This window comes from Abrus precatorius, unplaced genomic scaffold (genome assembly GCF_003935025.1).
Source record: "Abrus precatorius isolate BTA unplaced genomic scaffold, Abrus_2018 Scaffold2, whole genome shotgun sequence".
Lineage (NCBI taxonomy): Eukaryota > Viridiplantae > Streptophyta > Magnoliopsida > Fabales > Fabaceae > Abrus > Abrus precatorius.
Genome location: NW_020874362.1, coordinates 30,804,742 through 30,827,310, shown reverse-complemented (window position 1 = coordinate 30,827,310; position 22,569 = coordinate 30,804,742). Strand labels below are relative to the sequence as shown.

At 35.1% G+C, this 22,569-nt stretch overlaps 1 protein-coding gene and 1 pseudogene across 1 annotated transcript; both read left to right on the top strand.

Moving 5' to 3' along the window:
- The first annotated feature begins 4,016 nt into the window (after positions 1–4,016).
- Positions 4,017–8,081, top strand: LOC113858386 (probable arabinosyltransferase ARAD1). The gene is made up of 3 exons (XM_027491027.1): positions 4,017–5,228; positions 6,110–6,475; positions 7,375–8,081. The coding sequence occupies exons 1-3, from the start codon at positions 4,290–4,292 to the stop codon at positions 7,549–7,551; spliced, it is 1,482 nt and encodes a 493-aa protein (XP_027346828.1). The 5' UTR covers positions 4,017–4,289; the 3' UTR covers positions 7,552–8,081.
- Positions 8,082–18,970: 10,889 nt separating this feature from the next.
- LOC113859810 lies at positions 18,971–19,963 on the top strand (annotated as a pseudogene).
- Positions 19,964–22,569: the final 2,606 nt, after the last annotated feature.

Genomic DNA, 22,569 nt, shown 5'->3' with positions numbered 1-22,569 from the left:
TGATGTTTTATTATTAATTTAGATAAATTACTATAGTTATTATAATTTAAAATACCTGTCCATAATTTTTTTATTTTTAATTATATTATTTATAAAATATTTTGAACTAATAAAATTAAGTTTATATTTAATAAATAATTAACAATATTTTTAATTATATATTATTAATAAGTCATTAATTATAATAATTAATCATTAATATTCTATTGAAATTTATATGTTAAGAATATAATATTAACATTTTTTATTCTGTGTTTATTTTTTATTATAATAAATTCAGTTTTTTACGCATCAATCAATCATGATTATTGCAACACCTTAATTTAATTTCTAAATATAAATAAATTTCACAAAATAAGAGTAATAAAAAAATTTCATTCAAATAGTTCTCAATGCATCGTTCAACAAAATATTTCAAAATAAGGATGAATTACTATTTGAATCAAATAATAGCTACAGGACTTAAATAATATATTTTAGCTAATAAATACTCTAAGTCTTATAGCAGTATTATCCATCATTTCACTAAGTCTGGTGCTAATCATCTTAGTCACTTAAAAAATAAATATAAGAATGAGTACTCTACACTACCAAACACAAATAAACATAGAGTCTCACCTAACATGTTTCCATACATTCCTAACATATTTTAGATTATTCATCAACTAACTCAAAGCAATAATTTAAATATTACATTCTCATTCATACACAAGTGCACTCACTGTACCATCAATCATTTTACACCCACACGTGCGCTCACTGCACATAGCTATGCTTATTGTGGCATTGTGATCACAGATTCCTGATGCTCTTAACCTTAGAGACTTACTTTGTTCACACCATGGATGGTCTCTGGATAACCCCCACCTCACAGATACAATGTGTGCAATCACGGGTCCCTTAGCACAAGTGTTAATCAAAGGTCGAGTCAAGAGGAGAGTGTGTGGCCTGTGGTGCACCTACGCTCACTGTTGGTGTTACCACCACTCTCTCTTCCCAAATTTATTTCTATTGTCCCTATCTTCTACACTTCTAGTGTATCGCTGAACCATTCATAATTTCTAATCATTCCAAACATCATCACAATCACATCCAACATGCCATTTATACACATTTTCAACCATTCTAATTATTTGGCATCAATAAATGGCATGCAACCACATATAGTCACCCACAACGAGTTCAACCATTTTATCACACATCATATTCAACATCAATCACATTGTATTCAAATACAACATTTTCCATCACAATCCATACCAATTAATGCATTCCATCATGAACACTATTCAACATCCATCACACTATATTCTACAAATCTTTCCACCACAATCTCACTACAATCAGATCACTTTCATTAAAACATTCATATTCCAATATTCCAATCATTCCCATTCACAAACATAATCATACAAACGAATTCTAAGCATAAGAGATAGAGTAAAGTTCCCTCTTACCTCAAAGTGAAGACCCATAATGCAAATCAATAATTAAAACATCACCCACACTGATTTCGTCCTCCAAACGCTCCAAATTTGATTTCACCCTTTAATCTAACTCCCAAACAGCTTTGGAGACAATTTAATCGGTAAAAATGGATTTGAAATCAAGAGAACAGAGAGAGATTTCAAAGGGAAAGGTGGGAAATGAATTTCCTAAATCCTAAACCCCTCAAATACCCTTCTAATCGCGATACTGTCGCTATAGCGAGCCATCTGAACCTTGCTGCAGTGACAACCCTCTCGTTACAGCAAAATTCTCAGAGAAAACTGTACTCTGGTTTCTGCAGAATCTCATTATAGCGAGACTGTAACCCATAATGTACCCTTCTCTGTTGCCTTCTCGCTACAGCGAGAGAACTCTTACTGCAGCGAGAATGCTCCTGCAATTCACACTTAGCCTATTCTCCTCAATCAATCCTGACCAACTACAAGTCAAACATGTCCAATCTCGACCCAAAATCAATATTCACACTCATACTCACATACTTATCCACATATATTCACACACATGTATTCTCACCATCATCTAATACACATCATTATCACATACTTAAACACACAAATATATGGCAATATATATATATAGTTAAAATATTATTTACAAAATTTGAGACGTTATAATTATTTGTATGTAAGATTTATTACAATTTAATATTAAATAATATATTTATTAAAGGCAGATATACTTAATAATATTATAATTATTATTTATAACATATTTATCAAACATGTGAGTTTTAAGTAACTCAAATAATGTACAAAATACAATAAAAATATAATTATAATAAAATATTAAAATAATGTAGATTTATCATAATTATTGTGTCGATTTTATTAACAATAATTTTATATTTATAATAAATACCTTAAAGTCATACTTTTATCTCAACTATTAAATATAAATTATTATTTTTATATTTTTTATAATATATATAAATATATGTAATGTACTTTATATATTAAAATTAATTGTTTAAAAATTAAAGTAAATGTGTGCAACACCTTAGTATTATAATTAGCTTATTAGTCTTTCTTTTAAAACTTAAGAAATTAATTCACATATAACTTGAACTTTAGCATTTTGTCTACAAGGAGAAGACAACAACAATTAAATGTTATCTTTTTAAATATGGTATAAATCACACAATATTATTAAACTTAATTAAAAATTTATTTATTTAAGATATTATTTATTATAATTTTTTAAATAATCTTTACTACTATTATTTTATTTTTTTTACTATTTTTCTAACGAACTAAAAATCATATCATGTATTTTTTTTATTGAAGCTTTTAATGACATTTTTTGCATGTCCAAATAACCTCAGTAGATAATGAGTATATATGGGTTTGTGCATAAAACTATAAAAATTAATTTTTGAAAAAATATCTAATATTAAAATTTAATTAAAATTAGATTACCTTTAAAATCAAAATTAAATTACCTTTAAAATTAGATGTTTTCCCCCCTCAAAGTTAATGTTTTATAGAGCTGTAAATTTGAGGTACTCAACTCAGTTTGGGTTATACAAGCAATTTAAGCTTTTAAAATAATAGTCTAAACTTGGCCCTTTGCATGTAGAAGACTTATGTAGCCAACCTGTTTCACAATACATTTTTTCCCTGAAAAAAACTTATTGTAATATTTATTAAAAAAAATCAGTTCTTTATTTCTTAAATTGAATTTGTTTTATAAATTATAAAAGAATTAAACTACATCATTCATAATTTCATATCATATTTTATTTTTAATAAAAATTTAAAGATAAAAAAAGATAAACACATACGCATAATAATGTAGATATTTAATTACATAATTAGTCTATCATTAATTTTAATTACTCATATTTAATTCTTTTAATTTTTAAATTTTCATTTAAGTCAGACTAAAATTTCTCTCAATAATTAATTAAAAAATATGATAGAGATATAACATGAGCTGCCGCTTTCATTTAACTAAATCCCTAAAGTTGGTTTACTTTATGGGAGGAATCTCAGAAAGCTCCTATTCTTCCTAAGCCATCTTTTCTACTTACATCTTATTAATTTACATAAATTTTATTTAAATAAAAATATAAAATATATTAAAACTCTTAAATTTGAAGTGGAATCAAATTAGAAAATTAAATGTGAAAGATTAGACGTAGGTCGCGCACACACACAAAACAGACATCTTGAAACAATTTTAAAATTAAAATTTTAGATTTGGATGTAACAAAGAATGCATTAAAATAAAATAATATATTTAAAGAGAAATATTTTTTTAAAAAACTTTTATATTTAATTTAAATTTTTTAGATATAAATTAAATAAACAATTTAAATTAAGTGTAAATTTTTTTTATATTTAACTAGTGTAATATATATATAATAAAATAAAGTAAGGTGTGCCTGTGGGTTATATCAGACTAGGCGTTCTGAGCTGCTATAGGTTATTGGTCGGGATAGGCTGAAAAAGAGTCGTAATTATTTGGGTGTAGAATTAAAATATGGAAATTGAAGAGAAAAAAGGAGCATGTCATGTGAGGTGAGGTAGCTTTCTGATGAATTATTTACCTAAAAAAGCTCCCCAATGACACAATGATCGTAGCCGTTTGATTGGACCCTGGCATCTCCCATCTTACAAACACAAGAAGGAACGAAGGAATGCAATAAAATGAGATTAACGGAAGGTGGAAAATGGAATTTGCTTGATCCATAACCATAGATAGGTTGTTGTAAACTGTAAAGGAATAAGTGGATCCACTTGCCCGTACGCGTAGTGTGTAGTCGTATAAATTGTTTTGTTATGCGTACATTTACAAAGGGAAAGAAAGTGGCGATGCCGTATGCCAAAAACATGAACGAAGAAGGACCAACCAAAGCCAAAGGCAGAAAGCCCAAACCCGGTTTTCTCTCGCGTTTCTGCAACACTTCCCAAACACTCATTTCCACGATGCCCAGAAAACCCCTTCTCAAGCAAACCCTTGCAACCTTCCTTATCGTCTTTGCCCTCTATGTCATCTTCAATTCCTTCTTCCACACCACCGATTCCTTCGCCTTCGACTCAATCAACTCCGCCACCACTTCCTCCGTCGTATTCGCCACCGGCGTCTCCAAATTCCCCGCTGTCAAGGTCTTCCTCTACGATCTCCCCCGCAGGTTCACCTACGGCGTCATCCACCACCATGGCCTCGCGCGTGGCTCACACGCCAACCCCGATGACGTGTCATCCCTTAAGTACCCCGGCCACCAGCACATGGCCGAGTGGTACCTCTATTCGGATCTCGCCCGACCCGAATCCGAACGTGCGGGTTCAGCTGTGGTTCGGGTAAAGGATCCAGAGGAAGCCGACTTGTTTTTCGTGCCGTTTTTCTCGTCGCTGAGTTTGATCGTGAACCCTGTTCGACCGGCAGGTTCAGGTTCGGAGAAACCGGTTTACAGCGACGAGGAGAACCAGGAGGCGCTGGTGAAGTGGCTGGAGGGGCAAGAGTATTGGAAGAGGAGCAAAGGGAGGGATCACGTGATCGTTGCCTCGGATCCGAATGCAATGTATCGGGTCATCGATCGGGTAAAAAATTGCGTGTTGCTTGTATCAGATTTCGGGCGGTTGCGACCCGACCAGGGATCGCTGGTGAAGGACGTAATTGTGCCCTACTCGCATCGTATCAGAACGTATGAGGGGGACGTTGGTGTGGATAATCGCAACACCTTGTTGTTTTTCATGGGGAATCGATATCGCAAAGAGGTATGTTTCTTTGTCTTCTATTCTGTCTGTGATCGTGGATTTCGATTGAGACTTTTTGTTATTATAGACTGTTGGGTGAATTTTCAATTGAAGTGCAGTCTCATGTTTGTATTTCCGATTAGGTTTTTTATGGATCGTGAAATTATGAATTGTTACTCTGTTGTAATTTGTATTTTCTTGCCTTATCTGGAATCGAAGACAAAAAATAATTTAGACTCTATTTAGAAGCAGTAGTGGAGTGAAAAGTACTACTGAATAGCCAATAAATTTTATCTAAGTGCAATACTGCAATGCCAATAAATTGTGAACTTCTCAAAATGCCTATTAATTATGATTCGATGAATGTAATTGTAAGAAGCGAATTAAAGGATGATACATCCAGTGGAATTTTAGTAATTTAGGCAACTACCGTGGAGCCCCTCCTCTAGAGATCTTTACTGAGCTTTACGGTGTCTCCCTGCTTCCTTGGCATTAAAATTTCTTCTTTGTTGTCTGTTTGCAAAACTGGACTTTCTTTTGTTTTTTTATACTTCACGAGAGCTTGCTGGACATGGTATCAATTATCAATTTTGTAATTAGAAGTATAGCATTATTATGCTTATATATCTTTTCCGAGGAGTTTTCTTTAATTTAATTATACAGTATTTAAATTGATATATATTCTTTACTTGGGTAAAACATAATATTTTCTGGTGATCATGTGTGCAGTAAAAATCAGTGTCTATAATCAGTTTCCTCATTGTATTCTCGTCAAAACATTTGAGCATCAGACTGTGATAGTATCTTTCTTGTTTGTTCTTACAGAACCAGAAGATTGCCTTCGACTCGGCCTTTTTTTTACTTGTCATATTGATTCCTTTGTGTTTTCTTATTTTTAACAGGGAGGGAAAATCCGTGATATACTCTTTCAAATTCTAGAAAATGAAAAGGATGTCATAATAAAGCATGGAGCACAATCCAGAGAGAGTCGACGAGCAGCTTCACAAGGAATGCATACATCAAAGTTCTGTTTACATCCTGCAGGAGATACACCATCAGCCTGCCGACTGTTTGATGCTATAGTTAGCTTGTGCATCCCAGTGATTGTCAGCGATAGTATCGAGTTGCCTTTTGAAGATACTATAGATTATAGAAAGATTGCTGTATTTGTAGAAACTGCTTCTGCTATTAAGTCAGGATATTTGGTGTCAAAATTGAGAGCGGTGACCCCAGATAGAATCTTGGAATATCAGAAAGAGCTAAAAGAGGTTAGTAGTGCTGTTGTTTTCCACTCTACCTGTTGCATTTTTTAATCCCTTGGAAAGAATGACAGAATCAATACATAGAATGATATAATTGGTGGATTGATAAACATTGCTACTTAAAACCAATAGTGTTTTTTTTTCTCCCTCTTAAGTTTTTTTGTATTCATATACATTGTTATACTGGTGGAAAGACAGGTTACTTTATTATGGTCTTTTAACTAAAGTAATTAATCATTAGTTTTTGTTAGCAAGAAGGGGCAAGTTTCTCATTGTTTTCCTGTTATGGCACTTATACTTTTAATATGTGAAGTTTGATTGGACTGCATTCCTTTTCTATATTCTGCATCACTTTTAATATTTTGCAATTAGAATGTGCATTGGGTTTTGTGCATAACGCATCATAATCATCCATTTTCAATTCAAAATCAATTATATAAACTAGAACCTAAAACTGAACAAGCTGTTAATCCTTTTGCTTGGTTAAGATCCACGGTGATTGGCATTTTCCTGACTTATGAAAACGAATCTTTAGTATTGATTCTGATTCTCAATAAGGCAATTAATGTAGTAGATTATCATTGCTTCACTCCTATTTATTATTTGACACCCTTAAATCCTTTTATTCTGCTGTGCTTGGGTTGCACACGGTGATGCTTCCTTCTATCTCAAGTAGAAATTATACAAGGTCTAAGCTAATAGCTCCAGATTTAATAGAAAAGATACTAAACTGTGTTTTACTTTGTCTATTCTTTCTTCTATATTTTTAGCTTAGTTGTTTTTGTAGTTTCTGGTTTCTATTTGAAAAATATATCAGTTAATAAGGGCATTCTAACCTGCCTCTATTTTGTTATTCTTTTCCCTTTTGTTACACCAGGGCATTAATTTAGTTTATCTGGTTTCAGGTTAAGCGATACTTTGAGTATGATGATCCTCATGGGACAGTTAATGAGATTTGGCGCCAAGTTTCAAAGAAACTGCCCTTGATTAAATTGATGATTAACCGTGAGAAAAGGCTGTTTGGAAATGAAGCGGAGTGCTCTTGCATATGTACAAACCAGACTGCGATTAGAACCCTATAGAACTTTTCTCATCATCAGGTTTGAAATTCCATGAAATCTGCGGCTCAGTTTTGTCAGGAGATTTTGAGGCGATGAGGACATTTAATTCAAGGATAATGATAGTCGTAAATATGGTTTCTCTCATTTTTCACACATGGGTGACTTGAAGAAACAACTTGAGAATCTCAATTTACTCAACAAACTCATTCCCCTGAAAAGTTTATGTCACGCATATGTGAGATATGCAAGAGAAGCTGGTTGTGTAACTGTCAAAATACTCATTACATTATTAATCCTTCGTGGTATTACGGGGCTTGACCCAAATCTGATATATCTTGAAGTTGTGCATAGCTTTGTCACCTGCCATGTACGAGTATACCTAACGCCTTCCGTTGTAGATTCCATAAGCCCCACATAAGTTTACGCATTGAGACTAGACTCAGAAGGATACCGGGATTGAATTGTACAGGATGATACAAAAGCATAATTATTTTGATTCTTTTACATCATAATATATATCCCTTTCCTTGTTCTTTTGTTGTATATATACAGGTAGGTCTCGTATTGTCACTCCATTATTAATTGGACATGCCAAAATGTTCACGCTGTTGTAACTTTGATGGGGTCTTCAGCTGCCAAGGAGAGTTGAACTGCTTGTTTTGCTAATGCCGCCTTACTTAGTTCAAACGAATAATAAGAAAACTTTGGTAATTGAATCAGTTGTCTATCACAATATATAAGTAAATTGTTTTGGATTAAAAATGTTTTTATAACTCGTTTAGTTAGTATTTTAGTGATTGGAATCGATTTTTACTTCAAATCAGACGAGCGAAAGAATTTTGGGGCAGAAATTAAATTGCGTCAAACGGTAGCCATTATTTTCAAATTCCGTAGAAATCGTTTTTCTGCTTTAAACGAGTCGGTTGAAACTTATTTATAAAATTTTTTGCAATAGAATGATTTACGTTTTAGTCTTTTAAGTGAGAGTTCTATTATGCTTTGGTTAAAAATTACTGTTTATTTAGTTAGTCAAACCAATATTTTCTAATAGTGTTAGAAAGATAGGAACCAAAGCATGTTTTTTAAGGTGTTAAATGACAAATTAAAACGTAATAAAGCATTTATGTAGAGATTAAAATTTATTTTTTTACAGAGATTAGTTTATAAATAATTGAGATTTGTTAGAATTTATAAAACTATGAAAATTTTATTCTTTCTTTAATAAATTTTATTCATAATTTTATTTAAAACTAATACATTTAATAAGAATGTGTAAAAAATAATATATTATAGAATTTATTTGTAGCATTTTATTCTTTACATTCCTCTTGTATTTTTTTTTTGTTTGATTTTGTAGAAAAGATTATGGAGGGATAAATAAGTGTAAGAAAAGAAATTTTTTATGTATTTGAATGTTTTATCTTATATGAAAAAACATACGTTTTACGTGAGATTCACCGTTTTATTTTTTAAAACAAAATGGTAAAATTTTGGATGGGGAGGGATGTGAGATTTTTATATTTTTTGATACAATTTAAAAATAAAATAGAAATATTAAAAGATAATTTAACAAATGACATAATTAAGAAAATATTATATTAAAATTTGTATTTTTTTAAAATAAAATCTTTATTGTTATTATAAAATATCATACAAGATACTTAAATGAAAACTAAAATATTATACTGCAATTTGAAACAAAATATAATTTGAAATCATTATATTATTTGATAATTACTATACTACATTAATTGAAACAAAATTACTATACTACATTAATTTATTTGAAATAGACATAAATATCCATACTTTTTAAGAAATTACCACCTTTACAATGTCTTTCAAATTTAGGAGCACTATAATAATCATTTTTTTAACTAATTTTTCACGTGTAACTAAATGCACATCATGGAACTCAATTCCACCAAAACTAATAGAATGTTAGATTCCATATGTCTCAACCAGAATTCATCAAAGTTATGCACTATTTTGACAGCATAGAGAAGGATCAAGATCCTCTCGTTCCAGTTCTATTTTTGTTTACAAGTAAAAATGCAGAAAACTACAACCTTTTGCAACTTTCCATCATCTCTCATGTCCAATCCATCCCTCTCCAACCTCCCTTTACTACCATACTCAACTTTCCCTCCCTCTATACTCAATTCTCCTCTTTCTTCCTTACTCCTACCTCACTACTCCCTTCTTTCTTCCTCCACTCCTTCTTCCCCTCCCTCCACACCTAACTTTCTCACTCTCTTTTTTCTCCAACTCCCATGCCAACCCCACCAATCTCCTACCCCATCTTTCTCCCCTCTCCCCTTTATTGGCATAATCACCTAGTCTTCCCTTAATTCTCATAATAGAAGTTGTAATAGAAGCTGTACTTTATTCTTATCTTCATTTCTGTTATTTTGTTTTGTCTCTTCCTATTTTATTGTATCTATTCTCTTTGATGTAACTCTATATATACATTGTAATCTGTCATATTAAATATCAATCAAAAACATTATTTTATATTCTTTATATGGTATCAGAGTTGCCCTAGGCTCACTGCCGTCTCGATCCTCTCAATGGTTATCTCTGACTCTCCTGTAACTTCTCTTATTGAACTCACGACAGCCGCCACTCTGCCCATCAAACTGAGTTCCAGTAACCACCATACTTGGCACACTCAGATCGTTCATCTCCTCAAGGCTCATGATCTGCACAGTTACGTCACCGGCGATACCCCATGCCCTCCTACAACTCTTGGCACCAGCACTGCTGCCGTAACCAATCCCACTTACTCGCATTGGAGACGTCAGGACCATTATGTCTTTCTTGCCCTCCTGGCGTCATGTGGCTCTGAAGCACAAATCGTCATGACCTCTGCTGAGTCCTCCGCTGCTGCATGGACTTGACTAAACAAACACTATGTGAATCGCTCCCGTACTCGCGTCGTGTCTCTCAAGGAGCGTCTCGCCTCTATCTCTAAGGGAACTTCCAGCGTTAGTGACTACCTTCATTCCCTTCGCATCATTGCCGATGAACTCACTCTTATTGGTCATCCCATAGATGATCTCGACATTGTGATTGCGGCCCTCAATGGGCTGGGCCCTGCCTTCCGCGAGTTTACTGCTTCCATTCGCACTCGCGACTCCCCTCTGTCATTTGATGAACTCCACGACAAGCTTGTTGACTATGAGCTGTTTCTCCAGCGTGATGAACGCCAACATCAATCACTCCCGGTAACCGCTAATATTGCTACCCGCTCTTTTCGCGGATCTGGTCGTGGTCGCGGACGTGGCACTCAGTCACGTGGCTCCAACCCTTCTTCTCTTAGCGATGCATCATCCAACATGTGTCGCCCTGTTCCAGTGTGCCAATACTATGATCGCCAGGGTCACACAGCCAAGACCTGTTATCGTCTCCATGGTTTCCCTGCTAATCACCCACGACATCAGGCAAACACTGCTGCGGTTACCGAAGGTGTGGATTCAGATCCCTCATGGCTTCTTGACACTGGTGCTTCCCATCATGTAACTCAGGACCTCATTCGCTCTCGCTCTCCTCTGCCTACAATGGTTCTGATTAACTTGTTGTGTCAAATGGTAAGGGACTTCCTATTCGGGCTGTGGTTCTACTAGTGTTCCCACAGCGTCAACCCCACTACATCTTTCAAATGTTATCTATGTTCCTGCTGTTAGTCAGAATCTTCTTTCAGTTTCCACATTGTGCCACACTAACTCTGTCTCTGTTGAATTTTTTCCATGGCATTTTGAGATCAAGCGTCTCAGCACGGGGGCAGTTCTGCTGCGCGGAAGGAGTGCTAACCAGCTGTACAAGTTGCGATCCCACCGCCCTTCACCTTATGTCTCTCATGTTCAACGTCAGCCTCCTGTCGATGTCTGGCATCATCGTCTCGGTCACCCTCATCGTCAAGTTCTCCAACACATCCTTGGCAATAAAATTTCTGTTTTCTCCTCTTTTAGGTGTCTTGATTGTTTAGCTAATAAGAGTCACAAACTACTATTTTCTGTGTCCACGTTGTCCAGTAATAAGCCTTTGGAAATAATTTACTCTGATGTATGGGGACTTGTGTCATGCTCTTCAATAAACGATTATTCATATTATGTTCTCTTTATTGATCATTTCTCTAAATATGTCTGGCTCTATCCGATTAAGTTAAAATCTGATGTCTCTACTGTCTTTCCTATTTTTAAAAATCTTGTTGAGAATCAGTTAAATTGTAAAATCAAAACCTTATTCAGTGATAATGGCAGTGAGTTTATTAAGTTGTGTCCTCAACTTCAACAACACAGCATAACTCACTTAACCACCCCACCTTATACGCCTGAACATAATGGTCTCTCTGAATGAAAACATCGCCACCTTGTTGAAACTGCTCGCTATCTTCTTCATCATGCTTTTGTTCCTCTTTGTTTTTGGTCTCATGCACTTCCTACCGCCGCTTACCTTATAAATCGCATGCCCACCGTTGGTCTCGCCATGAAATCTCCCTTTGAAATTTTGTTTCACCATTCACCCAACTACTCCAAACTACGTGTCTTCGGTTGTCTGTGTTATCCTTGGTTAGCATCCTATTCCACTAATAAACTCCAATATAAGTCTAAATCTTATGTTTTCCTTGGCTATAGCCTTACTCAGACCTTTGTGGAGGACATATTTCCCTTCTTCACTCTCTCTGTCGATTCCTCACCGTCATACCCTCAATCAACTCTCCCGTGTCTTCCGCAATCCCTAGCTCTTGTCCATCCCCTACCACCCCCTATTCCACCCTCGCCAAGTCTCACTAGCGTCTCAAGTCCCAATCCCTTGGTTGTTTTTGAGTCATCCTCCCCTCCTGTGGATCGTAACTTAACCAGCTTGTCATCAGACTTGCCTCGTGATGCACCCACTCCTTTGGATGTTGTTGCGCCATTATCCTCTCATCCCATGGTCACCCGGTCCAAGAATGGAATTTTCAAGTCTAAGCAAGCATTTGCCGCAACCAAGTTCCCTCTTCCTGAGCCCGTGGAGCCCTCTTGCTTCACCCAAGCTCTGCGGCACCTAGAATGGAAGGCTGCCATGTCTGACGAGTTCAATGCCCTTCTTGCCAATGGCACATAGACTCTCGTTCTAGCGCAAGATCACTTCAATGTCATCGGTAACAAATGGGTTTTTCGCCTTAAACGCAACACCGATGGATCCATTGCTCGGTATAAGGCACGCCTCGTTGCGAAGGGATTTCATCAACGCCCTAGGATCGATTATAATGACACATTCAGTCCTGTTATCAAGCCACAAACTATCAAATTAGTACTATGTGTTGCTATCTCCAAGCGCTGGTCTATCACTCACATGGACGTTAATAATGCGTTCCTACATGGTAAAATTGATGAGAATATTTACATGTCTTAGCCACCGGGTTTTGTTCATCCCCAATATCCTGGACATGTTTGTAAGTTACAGAAAGCATTGTACGGGTTGGAACAGGCGCCGCGGGCTTGGTACCACACACTCAAAGCCTTCCTCCTATGCTACGGTTTCACAAATGCCAGATCCGACACATCACTCTTTGTTTACAGCCGTGGTACGATCCTCACTTATTTCCTTGTTTATGTTGATGACTTATTACTCACAGGCAATGATCCACGATTCTTGGCAACCTTCAAAATGGCGCTTGCGCATCAATTCTCTCTTAAGGATCTTGGCTTCCCGTCACATTTTCTTGGCATTGAATTGGTTCTCACTACAGCTGGCCTCTTTCTTACCCAGCATCATTATGCGCGCAGCTTATTGCACAAGGCGAACATACATGATGCCAAACCGGTGTCCACTCCGCTCTCCACATCATGTAATCTTGCTGTCCAGGGTGATGCCGCCACTTGTGATCGTCGTGCTTATCGTCAGATTGTTGGGTCTCTTCAGTACTTATCTCTCACCCGTCTGGACCTTTCCTTTGCCATCAATAAGCTCGCTCAATATATGCAAGCTGCGAAACAGGTTCTTCGCTATTTAAAGGGTACGCTTGATTACGGCCTCCATCTTCGTCGTTCCTCTGATCTCTGTCTTCATGCCTTTTGTGACTCTGATTGGGCTGGTGACTTAGTTGATATGAAGTCTACTGGGGCTTATCTTGTCTATTATGAACCAAATGCGATTGCATAGCAATGCAAGAAGCAGCCCACCGTTGCGAAGTCGTCAACGGAAGCTTAATATCGTACGATTGCTTCTACGGCGACTGAGCTTCTCTGGCTGCGCAAACTATTCAAAGAGCTTCATCTTCCTATTGCAGCCCCACCGGTTATTCATTTTGATAATATTGGCGCTACATACCTTTGTGCTAATCCTGTGTTTCACTCTCGCATGAAACATCTTGCCATTGACTATCATTTTGTGCGAGATTTGGTTTTGGGAAAATCACTTCGCGTATCGCATGTTCCTTCGGTTCATCAGTTAGCTGACTTACTAACAAAGCCTCTCGGTTCAGCCCGACACTCCTTACTCATGTCCAAGATTGGTGTTGTCTCCTCCTCCACCATCTTGCGGGGGCATATTGGCATAATCACCTAGTCTTCCCTTAATTCTCGTAATAGAAGTTGTAACAAAAGCTGTACTTTATTCTTATCTTCATTTCTGTTATTTTGTTTTATCTCTTCCTATTTTATTGTATCTATTCTCTCTGATGTAACTCTATATATACATTGTAATCTGTCATATTAAATATCAATCAAAAATATTATTTTATATTCTCTATACCCTTCCCAGCCTCACTCTATTTTTCTCATCCTCTACATCCACCAAGCTTCTCTTTATTCTCTAATACTTTGTTTAAACAAATTTTGTATAATTTTTGTTGTTGTTGTTCTTTATATTTTTGTTTTAAAAAAGGATATATTTAATTAGATATATGATATATCAAAATCCACCTAATTCTTTCCTTTCTTTTAATCATCATGAGAAGGAGTGTAGTGTAGAAAACTTAACAACATATTTTTTAAATATTTTTAAATATATTTATAATTATTATTTAAATTTTATTAGAAACAATAAAAAATATTAATTTTATTTATTTATACTTTAACTTAATAATTTTTTCTGAACTTTTATAGTTTTTAATATAATGAAAAATATATTTTTATCATTTTTTGACAATATATTATTTATCTACGTACAACATGGATGCGAACATATGAAAAATCTAAAAAAGTATAGGTTATTATACGGCTATAATATAATGCATAAAAAATTAATAATAAATAATATAAAAATGCAAATATTAAAAAAAGTTTTAATTTTAGCATGAATCATTGTAATTTTGATAAAATAAATTTATTTATATAAATATTATAATATTCTCATCAATCTTTATTGATATAAAGTTCAATTTTTTAAAAAATAATTACAGAACATAAGTAGAAGTATTTATGAAATGTCTAACGTAAATACGTATTGACACGATGCAACATTAATACGGTTACTATTTTGAAGCATCCACCCTACCAAGATTACTCTCTCGTTGAAGACATTCAAATACTTAAAGCTAACAAAAAAATGTCACAATCAGCTAGAAAACCGTGAAATAATATGCATCTGTGTGACTATAAGAGGCTATATGAATATTTGTTTTTTTTTTCTTCTCTATTAATAGTTATAGTTACGAGGTGGGGAAAAGTAAGAGAATATATATATAAAAAGGCTGGTGCAATGAAACAGACCATGCGTTTACGCTAAAATCCAATGCTAATGTTCTTAGATTTTGAAGAATACCCAAACTCCCGAAGTTTATTCAGTAGTATTGTTTTGTGAAGAGTCTAAACTTCGGATGTTAATAGTTTAGAATCACAAGCATCTTGATTTAAAAATGACAATAGAGATTATGTCAAACTCTAATACATAGTTGTAGCTCCACCATCACCGGATACAGATCCAGTGCAGTTGATGCGAGAACTGCACGTGCAGTTCTTCGTTCGCTTAAGTCAATTTGAGAAGGCTTAAGCGAATTTTACAATTTTCACTTAAGCCCATATAAGCTAGCTTAAGCGAATGAAGGCTTAAGTCATTACTATAAGTATAGAGCGAGACATTGAACTAAAGCGAGTGTGTGATGCGCTTGAGCTAAAATATATGCGCTTAAGCGAAAAATAACAGAAAGCCTACCTCCCAGGATTACAAACTAGCTTAAGCGTGCTTGATTTAACTTAAGCTGATGAGTTGTGGGCTTAAGCACATATTTATAAGGTTTAAGCGAGTAAATGATGAGCTTAAGCGAAACCTTAATGGCTTAAGCTTAAAAAAATAGAAAGCACACCTCCCAAGATTACACATTCGCTTAAACTTGCATGGCATGACTTAAGCGGATGAACTAATAGCTTAAGCGGATATGCTTTAGCTTAAGCAAAAATTGCATAAACATAATGCAGAGAGAATGCTCTTTTGGACTGATAAACTAGCTTAAGCTATTACAGATTAGCTTAAGCGAACCAATACCAACTTAAGCGAGTAGTATGTAGCTTAAGCAAAAATTGTGAGCTTAAACGATTATTGTGGGGCTTAAGCGAATATGCAGGAAAATTGAAAAACAACAGCTTAAATTGACAGACATGGATATACTATTTCTGAAAACAAAATACATTTGTCCTTTACATAATTATTTTTGACAAAAGGAAATAAAATGATTACTATATGTATTTGACAAGTTTTAATTTATAAGGTAATTTGTTGGGTTTATTTAGTAAACAAGTCATACAAATTATAAATGAGAATCAAATTGAAAAGAATTTAGATAGGTGGTTAATAAAGTGAAATTTCATAATTTAGCTGCAACAAACTAAATAGGTCCTTGAAACTTTACAATATGAACTAACTTCAAACATAAAATAAAATCTAAACTTTCAAAAGCAAATAAAGAAAAAACAAAGTGTTCATGCATCTTATAAATCAACATCATTATGAATAGGCTGGTCGTCCTCCACGTGGTCTCCTTCCCCATCACCACCTTCATGATCAAGTTGTGCTTCCATTTCTTCTACTTCCCCTTCTCCTTCTCCCTTTTCTTCTGGTTCCTCTCCTTGTGGTCCACCATCTTCATAATTTGCATTAGGTTTATTTGAGAAGGAAGGTGTGTCTCTAGGCCATGACACTACAACTGCAAAATCCTCTGGGGTTGGCCATGGAAATGTTGAAGTCTCTCCTGCATGCTGGTGTAGGGTAAAGTGATAAAAAGAGTCATTAAGGCTGGTGTAGGCTCGATGGTTTGCCGCCATCTGATAGTGTATATGTGTATATGCCCGATTGTTGTCCTCCATTTGTTGCTGTATTTGATTCAGATGTTATGTGATACGCCATTCCATGGGTGTCATTTTAGAGATGGATGGTTGTGCTGATGGTGGTGCTGGTGAAGAAGGATCAGAAGCTGGGTGTGGTTGTGGCTGTGGCTGGTCCAATGAGTTAATGCAATAGCTGTTTATGAACTGGGCATTTATAGGTTTTTTTCAGCTTGATGTTTTGTGTTGGATTGTTTGGTATCTGAATACCTTGGGCAGCACATAAAGCCGTGATTAATGTTGGGAAGCCCAAGGGCTTTGTTGCAGATGCATTAGGGGAGTTGTTGGACATAACAAGCTGGTGAATCTCCTCAGAGATCACAGTTGCAATGTCGATTGTGAGGTTTTCCATAATGCTGAAGATAAGGTAGGCCCGAGGCATGCGGAGATCTGATGTGTGAATGGTTGGAGCAATGTTTGCAAAGAGAAATGACATCCATATTTGAGTCAATGTCTTCAAATTCCCTCTCTTGAACTTCATTGGCTTGCCTTGAAAGTTAGTTTCATATGATTTGTTGGGAATGCATAAGGACCTTGCTACATCATCATCATTAAATCCTGTGGTCAGGCACCTCCGCTGCTGGTATTCACACAACTGCCCTTCTTGTAAGGTGAGGGGGTTCCCCAGTAATGCATTGATAGCATCCCTATCATAGGAGATGAATATCCTTCTAACGCAAGACTTCTTCTTAAATTTTTGTGGATGCAAGGGCCATGCATTGGCATAAAACTCCTTTACTATGTCTTCATCAATTTTATTTGGTGGGTCAGTCAATATATTCCATTTTCTCCTTTGAAGTTCTTCTGTAAATTCAGCAAATTGTCCCTCTTCCAAAATAATTTTCCTTTCAGGTAGAAGTTCCCTTGGGTGTAATTCCAAATATCTCTGAAAATGGGCTCGACTGAAGAACCTGTATCTGTCAAAGGTAAGTTGCTGACTGGGGCTCGGTTGTGTTGGAGGTTCATTATCCTGAGTTTCTCTATGGTGTACATGTTGTGAAGCTTCTCCAACATTTGAACATTGCTTCTTTCTTTGGAGAATTGATTTTTTAGGAGCCATATCTGCAAGGTAACAAATCTCAATACTCAGAAAAATGGAAAATACACATATAGAGAGACAAATCTCAATACTCGCTTAAGCCACAATGAGGCGCTTCAGCGAGTAATAAGCGCTTAAGTGACTCAGGCGCGCTTAAGCGTTTCTTTACAGAAACAACCTCGCTTCACATAAAGATTGATGTCAATCTAATAGCAAGCAGAGTGATAATCCTAATCCCTAAAAACTTTAACCCTAAACCCTTGAAAGCAGTGTTTCCATAATAGTATCCCCATCCCCATTAACCATCCCTAACCTAAAAGTAAGGAGAACAACAATGTGGGTGTAAGAGTTATTACCTGCAATCGTTGGGTTGCTTTGATAATGGGAGAGGAATGCTGCAATGGGGAGAATCGTCGCTTTGCGGTGGTGGGGTTTAGGGTTTTTGAATATTTTTTTATATAAGGATGAAATGAATGAAATGAGAGAATGGGTTTAAATCTGGGCTGCGTCGACAAATTCGCTTAAGCAGGTATATCTCGCTTAAGCGCAATTTTAAAAGTAAAGAGGTAAATGATTTTCTAGTTCCTCACTTAAGCCACTACAACCTCGCTTAAGCCTTTACTCGCTTAAGCCACAACATGATAGCTTAAGCCCATATCCCAATTTTAATAAGTTGAGAGGTGAATGATTTTCTGGTCCCTCGCTTAAGCCACTACAAGATCGCTTAAGCCTTTAAGCGCTTAAGCCAATAAAGTATCGCTTAAGCCGTAATGAGCTTAAGCGAGAATTGTCGCTTAAAAATTACAATTTTCGTTTAAGCGGTATATGTACGCTTAAGCGAACCAGCGTCGTTTTGACGCGAATCCTTCATTTGTGTGGCGTAAGCTTGAAGAAAAGCTTCATTTAACCCCTAAAATGCTCTCTCTTAAAAATATACATGCTTGGTACAAATCAGAGACTTAAACAAAACAAGTTACATTCAACATATACTAACTTGGAGCTTCATTGACATTGATAACCATGGAACCATCTCCATTGTCAAGTATCTTTTTTCATTTTAACATTTACATCTTTTGCATTTGCTATAACCTAAATGGAGGAATATGTGAGATGTTTAACATGGGATTTTTTGTTTATGTTTTTGGTAGAAGACATAACTAAAAACATTGTGGAATGGAAGCCAAAAGTTGGATTAGAGTTTGATAATGTAGAACAAGCATGGAATTTTCGGACTAAATATGGTAGGAGGATCGGATTTGGAGTTAGAAAGCAGTATTTTAATAAGAGATAGGAAGATGGTGCTATTACTTCTTGCAGATATGTTTGTTGTAAAGAATGTCTTTGAAAAGGAAAGAAACAAGATTGTCAAGTTGCTAAACATAGAGCTGAGACAAGAACAAATTATTTCGCGAGAATTGCAGTATCTTTGGGGAAGAATGGGAAGTTTATAATTCATGAGTTTGTAGAAGATCATAATCATCCCTTACAACTTGAGGAGACAACTCACATGCTTGCTTCTCATCGTAAGATAAGTGAAGTTCAAGCTTATGAGATTGAAATGGCTCAAGAATCTGGTTTGCAACAAAAGTCCTCATTTCAACTCCAAAGCACACTTGCAGGCAATAGATACAATGTCGAATATACTCGGTTGGATGCAAAGAATTACTTAAAGGAAAGAAGACAAAGAAGTATGGTTTATGGAGAAGTTGGTTGTGTGATGGAATATTTTCAACAACAATTGTTAGATAATCCTTCATTTTTTCATGCAGATCAGATGGATTGTGATGAACAAATTACAAATGTATTTTGGGCTGACGCGAAGATGATTTTAGATTATGCATATTTTGGTGATGTAGTTTCTTTGGACACTACATATTGCACTAATCTTGCAAATAGACCTCTTGCCTTATTCACAGGTTTTAACCATTATAGAACCACCATCATTTATGGTGTAGCTTTGTTATATGATGAAACGACTGATTTGTTTAAATGGTTGTTTGAAACATTTTTAGAAGCACATAATCACAAAAAACCATTAACGATGTTTACTGACCAAGATCAAGCCATGGCTAAGGCCCTTGTATAAGTCATGCCAGAGACACATCATTCCTTGTGCACATGGCATTTAATGCAAAATGGGATCAAACACCTTGGTAATTTGATGAAGGGTGGAAGTCATTTTTTAAGAGACTTCAAAAAATGCATGTATGACTTTGATACCTTCACTGACTTTGAGAAAGCTTGGACCAAGATCGTTCAAGAGTACAATGTCCATGACAACAATTGGATGAACTCACTTTATGCCATAAAGGAAAAATGGGCATCATGTTATATGAAAGAAGTTGTCACCCTAGGGATGCGGAGTACTCAACTCTCTGAAAGTATAAATTCTGATCTCAAAGCTTTTATGAAACCTGGTGTTAGCATTAAACAATTCTTTCAAAGTTTTGAACGTATAGTTGAAGCGAAGCATTACAATGAACTAATTTGTGAGTATGAGTCCCGACATAAGCTACCAATGTTGAGATATGAGATGTCTCCCATCTTGATACAAATGGGAAAACTTTACACTTATCCTATATTCACCCTTTTCCAACAAGAATTTACTTTTTTCTTAGCATGTTGCATTTAAGAGAGGATTGAATCTCCTCCTATATTTGAATATGTCATCATTACAGTCAGTCAAGAGAAATCATGCAGAGTATCATTTGATAATGTCTCAAAATCAATTTCTTGCACCTATAAAAAATTTGAAACATTTGGTATGCTTTGTTCCCATGCATAGAAGGTATTTGAAGCAAATGATGTCAAGGCTATTCCTGAAAAATATATCCTTAAGAGATGGACAAAGGAAGGTCGTTCCGGCATTATAAACAATTTCATACGAAGAGAGATTGAGGGGGATCCAAAAGTTGCTACCACGCAACGATACAGACAACTTGCTTCTAAAATGATTAGACTTGCATCAGAGGTATCTAGTTCAGAGGAATACTCGACATTAGTGGATGAATGTTTAAATGCTGTGTGTCGTCAAATCTCACACCTTCAATTACAAACACAACATGTTGACAGTCACACTAACAATCATGCATATAAGTTGATGATCAATGATGGTACAATCCCAAAAGGTTTCAAGCACTGACCAAGCTTAAAGAGGAATACATATAAATGATTCAAAAGTTAGGTTGAACTATAAGGAAAAAGGAAAAAAAATAGGATAACGAGAGGTCAATTACAAAACCAACATGCTGAGGTACATATATCAATCAATTTGCCAATGCATTAATTTCAATTTTGATTCCTTATTAACCATATGGTGTTTATTTGATAAATATTTTAGGAATATCAACCCAGTCCTCCTTCTGAACCTTGTGATATACATTGTTCAGCACGTCCATCTTATCATCCTCCTCAAACTTTGAACAACCAATTTAATTTCACTACATTATTGACTGTACGTTCATTAAATTTCAAAATGAAAATTTAGTGCTTTAGTTCATCGTTGTATAATTTTGTTTGATGGATTTATGTTTTTTTTTTCAGGACCCTTTGGATGACACAACTTGTTCAATCCTTGATTAATAATTAAAAGTTGTTGTATCTTAATTATTTTATTTCCTTTTGTCAAAAACAATTATGTAAAGGACAAATGTATTTTGTTTTCAGAAATAGTATATCCATGTCTGTCAATTTAAGCTGCTGTTTTTCAATTTTCCTGCATATTCGCTTAAGCCCCCCAATAATTGCTTAAGCTCACAATTTTTGCTTAAGCTACATAGTACTCGCTTAAGCTGGTATTGGTTCATTTAAGCCAATCTGTAATAGCTTAAGCTAGTTTATCAGTCCAAAAGAGCATTCTCTCTACATTATGTTTATGCAATTTTCACTTAAGCTAAAGCATATCCGCTTAAGCTATTAGTTCATCCGCTTAAGCAAATGTGTAATCTTGGGAGGTGTGCTCTCTGTTTTTTTAGGCTTAAGCCATTAAGGTTTAAGTTAAATCATTAGCTTACTCGCTGAAGCCTTATAAATATACGCTTAAGCCTTATAAATATGTGCTTAAGCCCACAACTCATTAGCTTAAGTTAAATCAAGCACGCTTAAGCCAGTTTGTAATCCTAAGAGGTAGGCTCTCTGTTATTTTTTCGCTTAAGCCCATATATTTTAGCTTAAGCACATCACGCACTCGCTTTAATTCAATGTCTCGCTCTATGCTTGTAGTAATGGCTTAAGCCTTCATTCGCTTAAGCTAGCTTATATGGGCTTAAGTGAAAATTGTAAAATTCGCTTAAGCCTTCTCAAATTGGCTTAAGCAAATGAAGAACTGCACGTGCAATTCCCGCGTCAACTGCACTGGATCCGTATCCACCATCACCATTAACAACAGTTGTTTTGGTTGCATCATGTTAAAAACAGCAAGTACAAAGCATATCTTTTTTTAGCGAGAGACTAAAGGATAGTCATTATAAATAAACGCTAAGAGACACTTTTATAAATTACATTTTAAAGAAAAGTTATCATATTCTTTAAGACTTAAAAATAACTTGTAATTATTTATTTAATTTATAGATACGAGACTTTTGAATATTAAATTTAAACTTATAAATAATACATCTTATTTATATTAAAAATATGTGAAATAAATTTAAAAATTTATCTTTCTTTCTAATAGTATTTTTTCTATTTTTTTCT

Excerpts from the sequence above, each read along its gene's own strand:
- LOC113858386 (XM_027491027.1), top strand. The coding sequence starts at position 4,290 with ATGCGTACATTTACAAAGGGAAAGAAAGTGGCGATGCCGTATGCCAAA. Across the intron at positions 5,229-6,109 it reads GGAATCGATATCGCAAAGAG|GGAGGGAAAATCCGTGATAT; the intron begins GTATGTTTCTTT and ends TATTTTTAACAG. Across the intron at positions 6,476-7,374 it reads ATCAGAAAGAGCTAAAAGAG|GTTAAGCGATACTTTGAGTA; the intron begins GTTAGTAGTGCT and ends ATCTGGTTTCAG.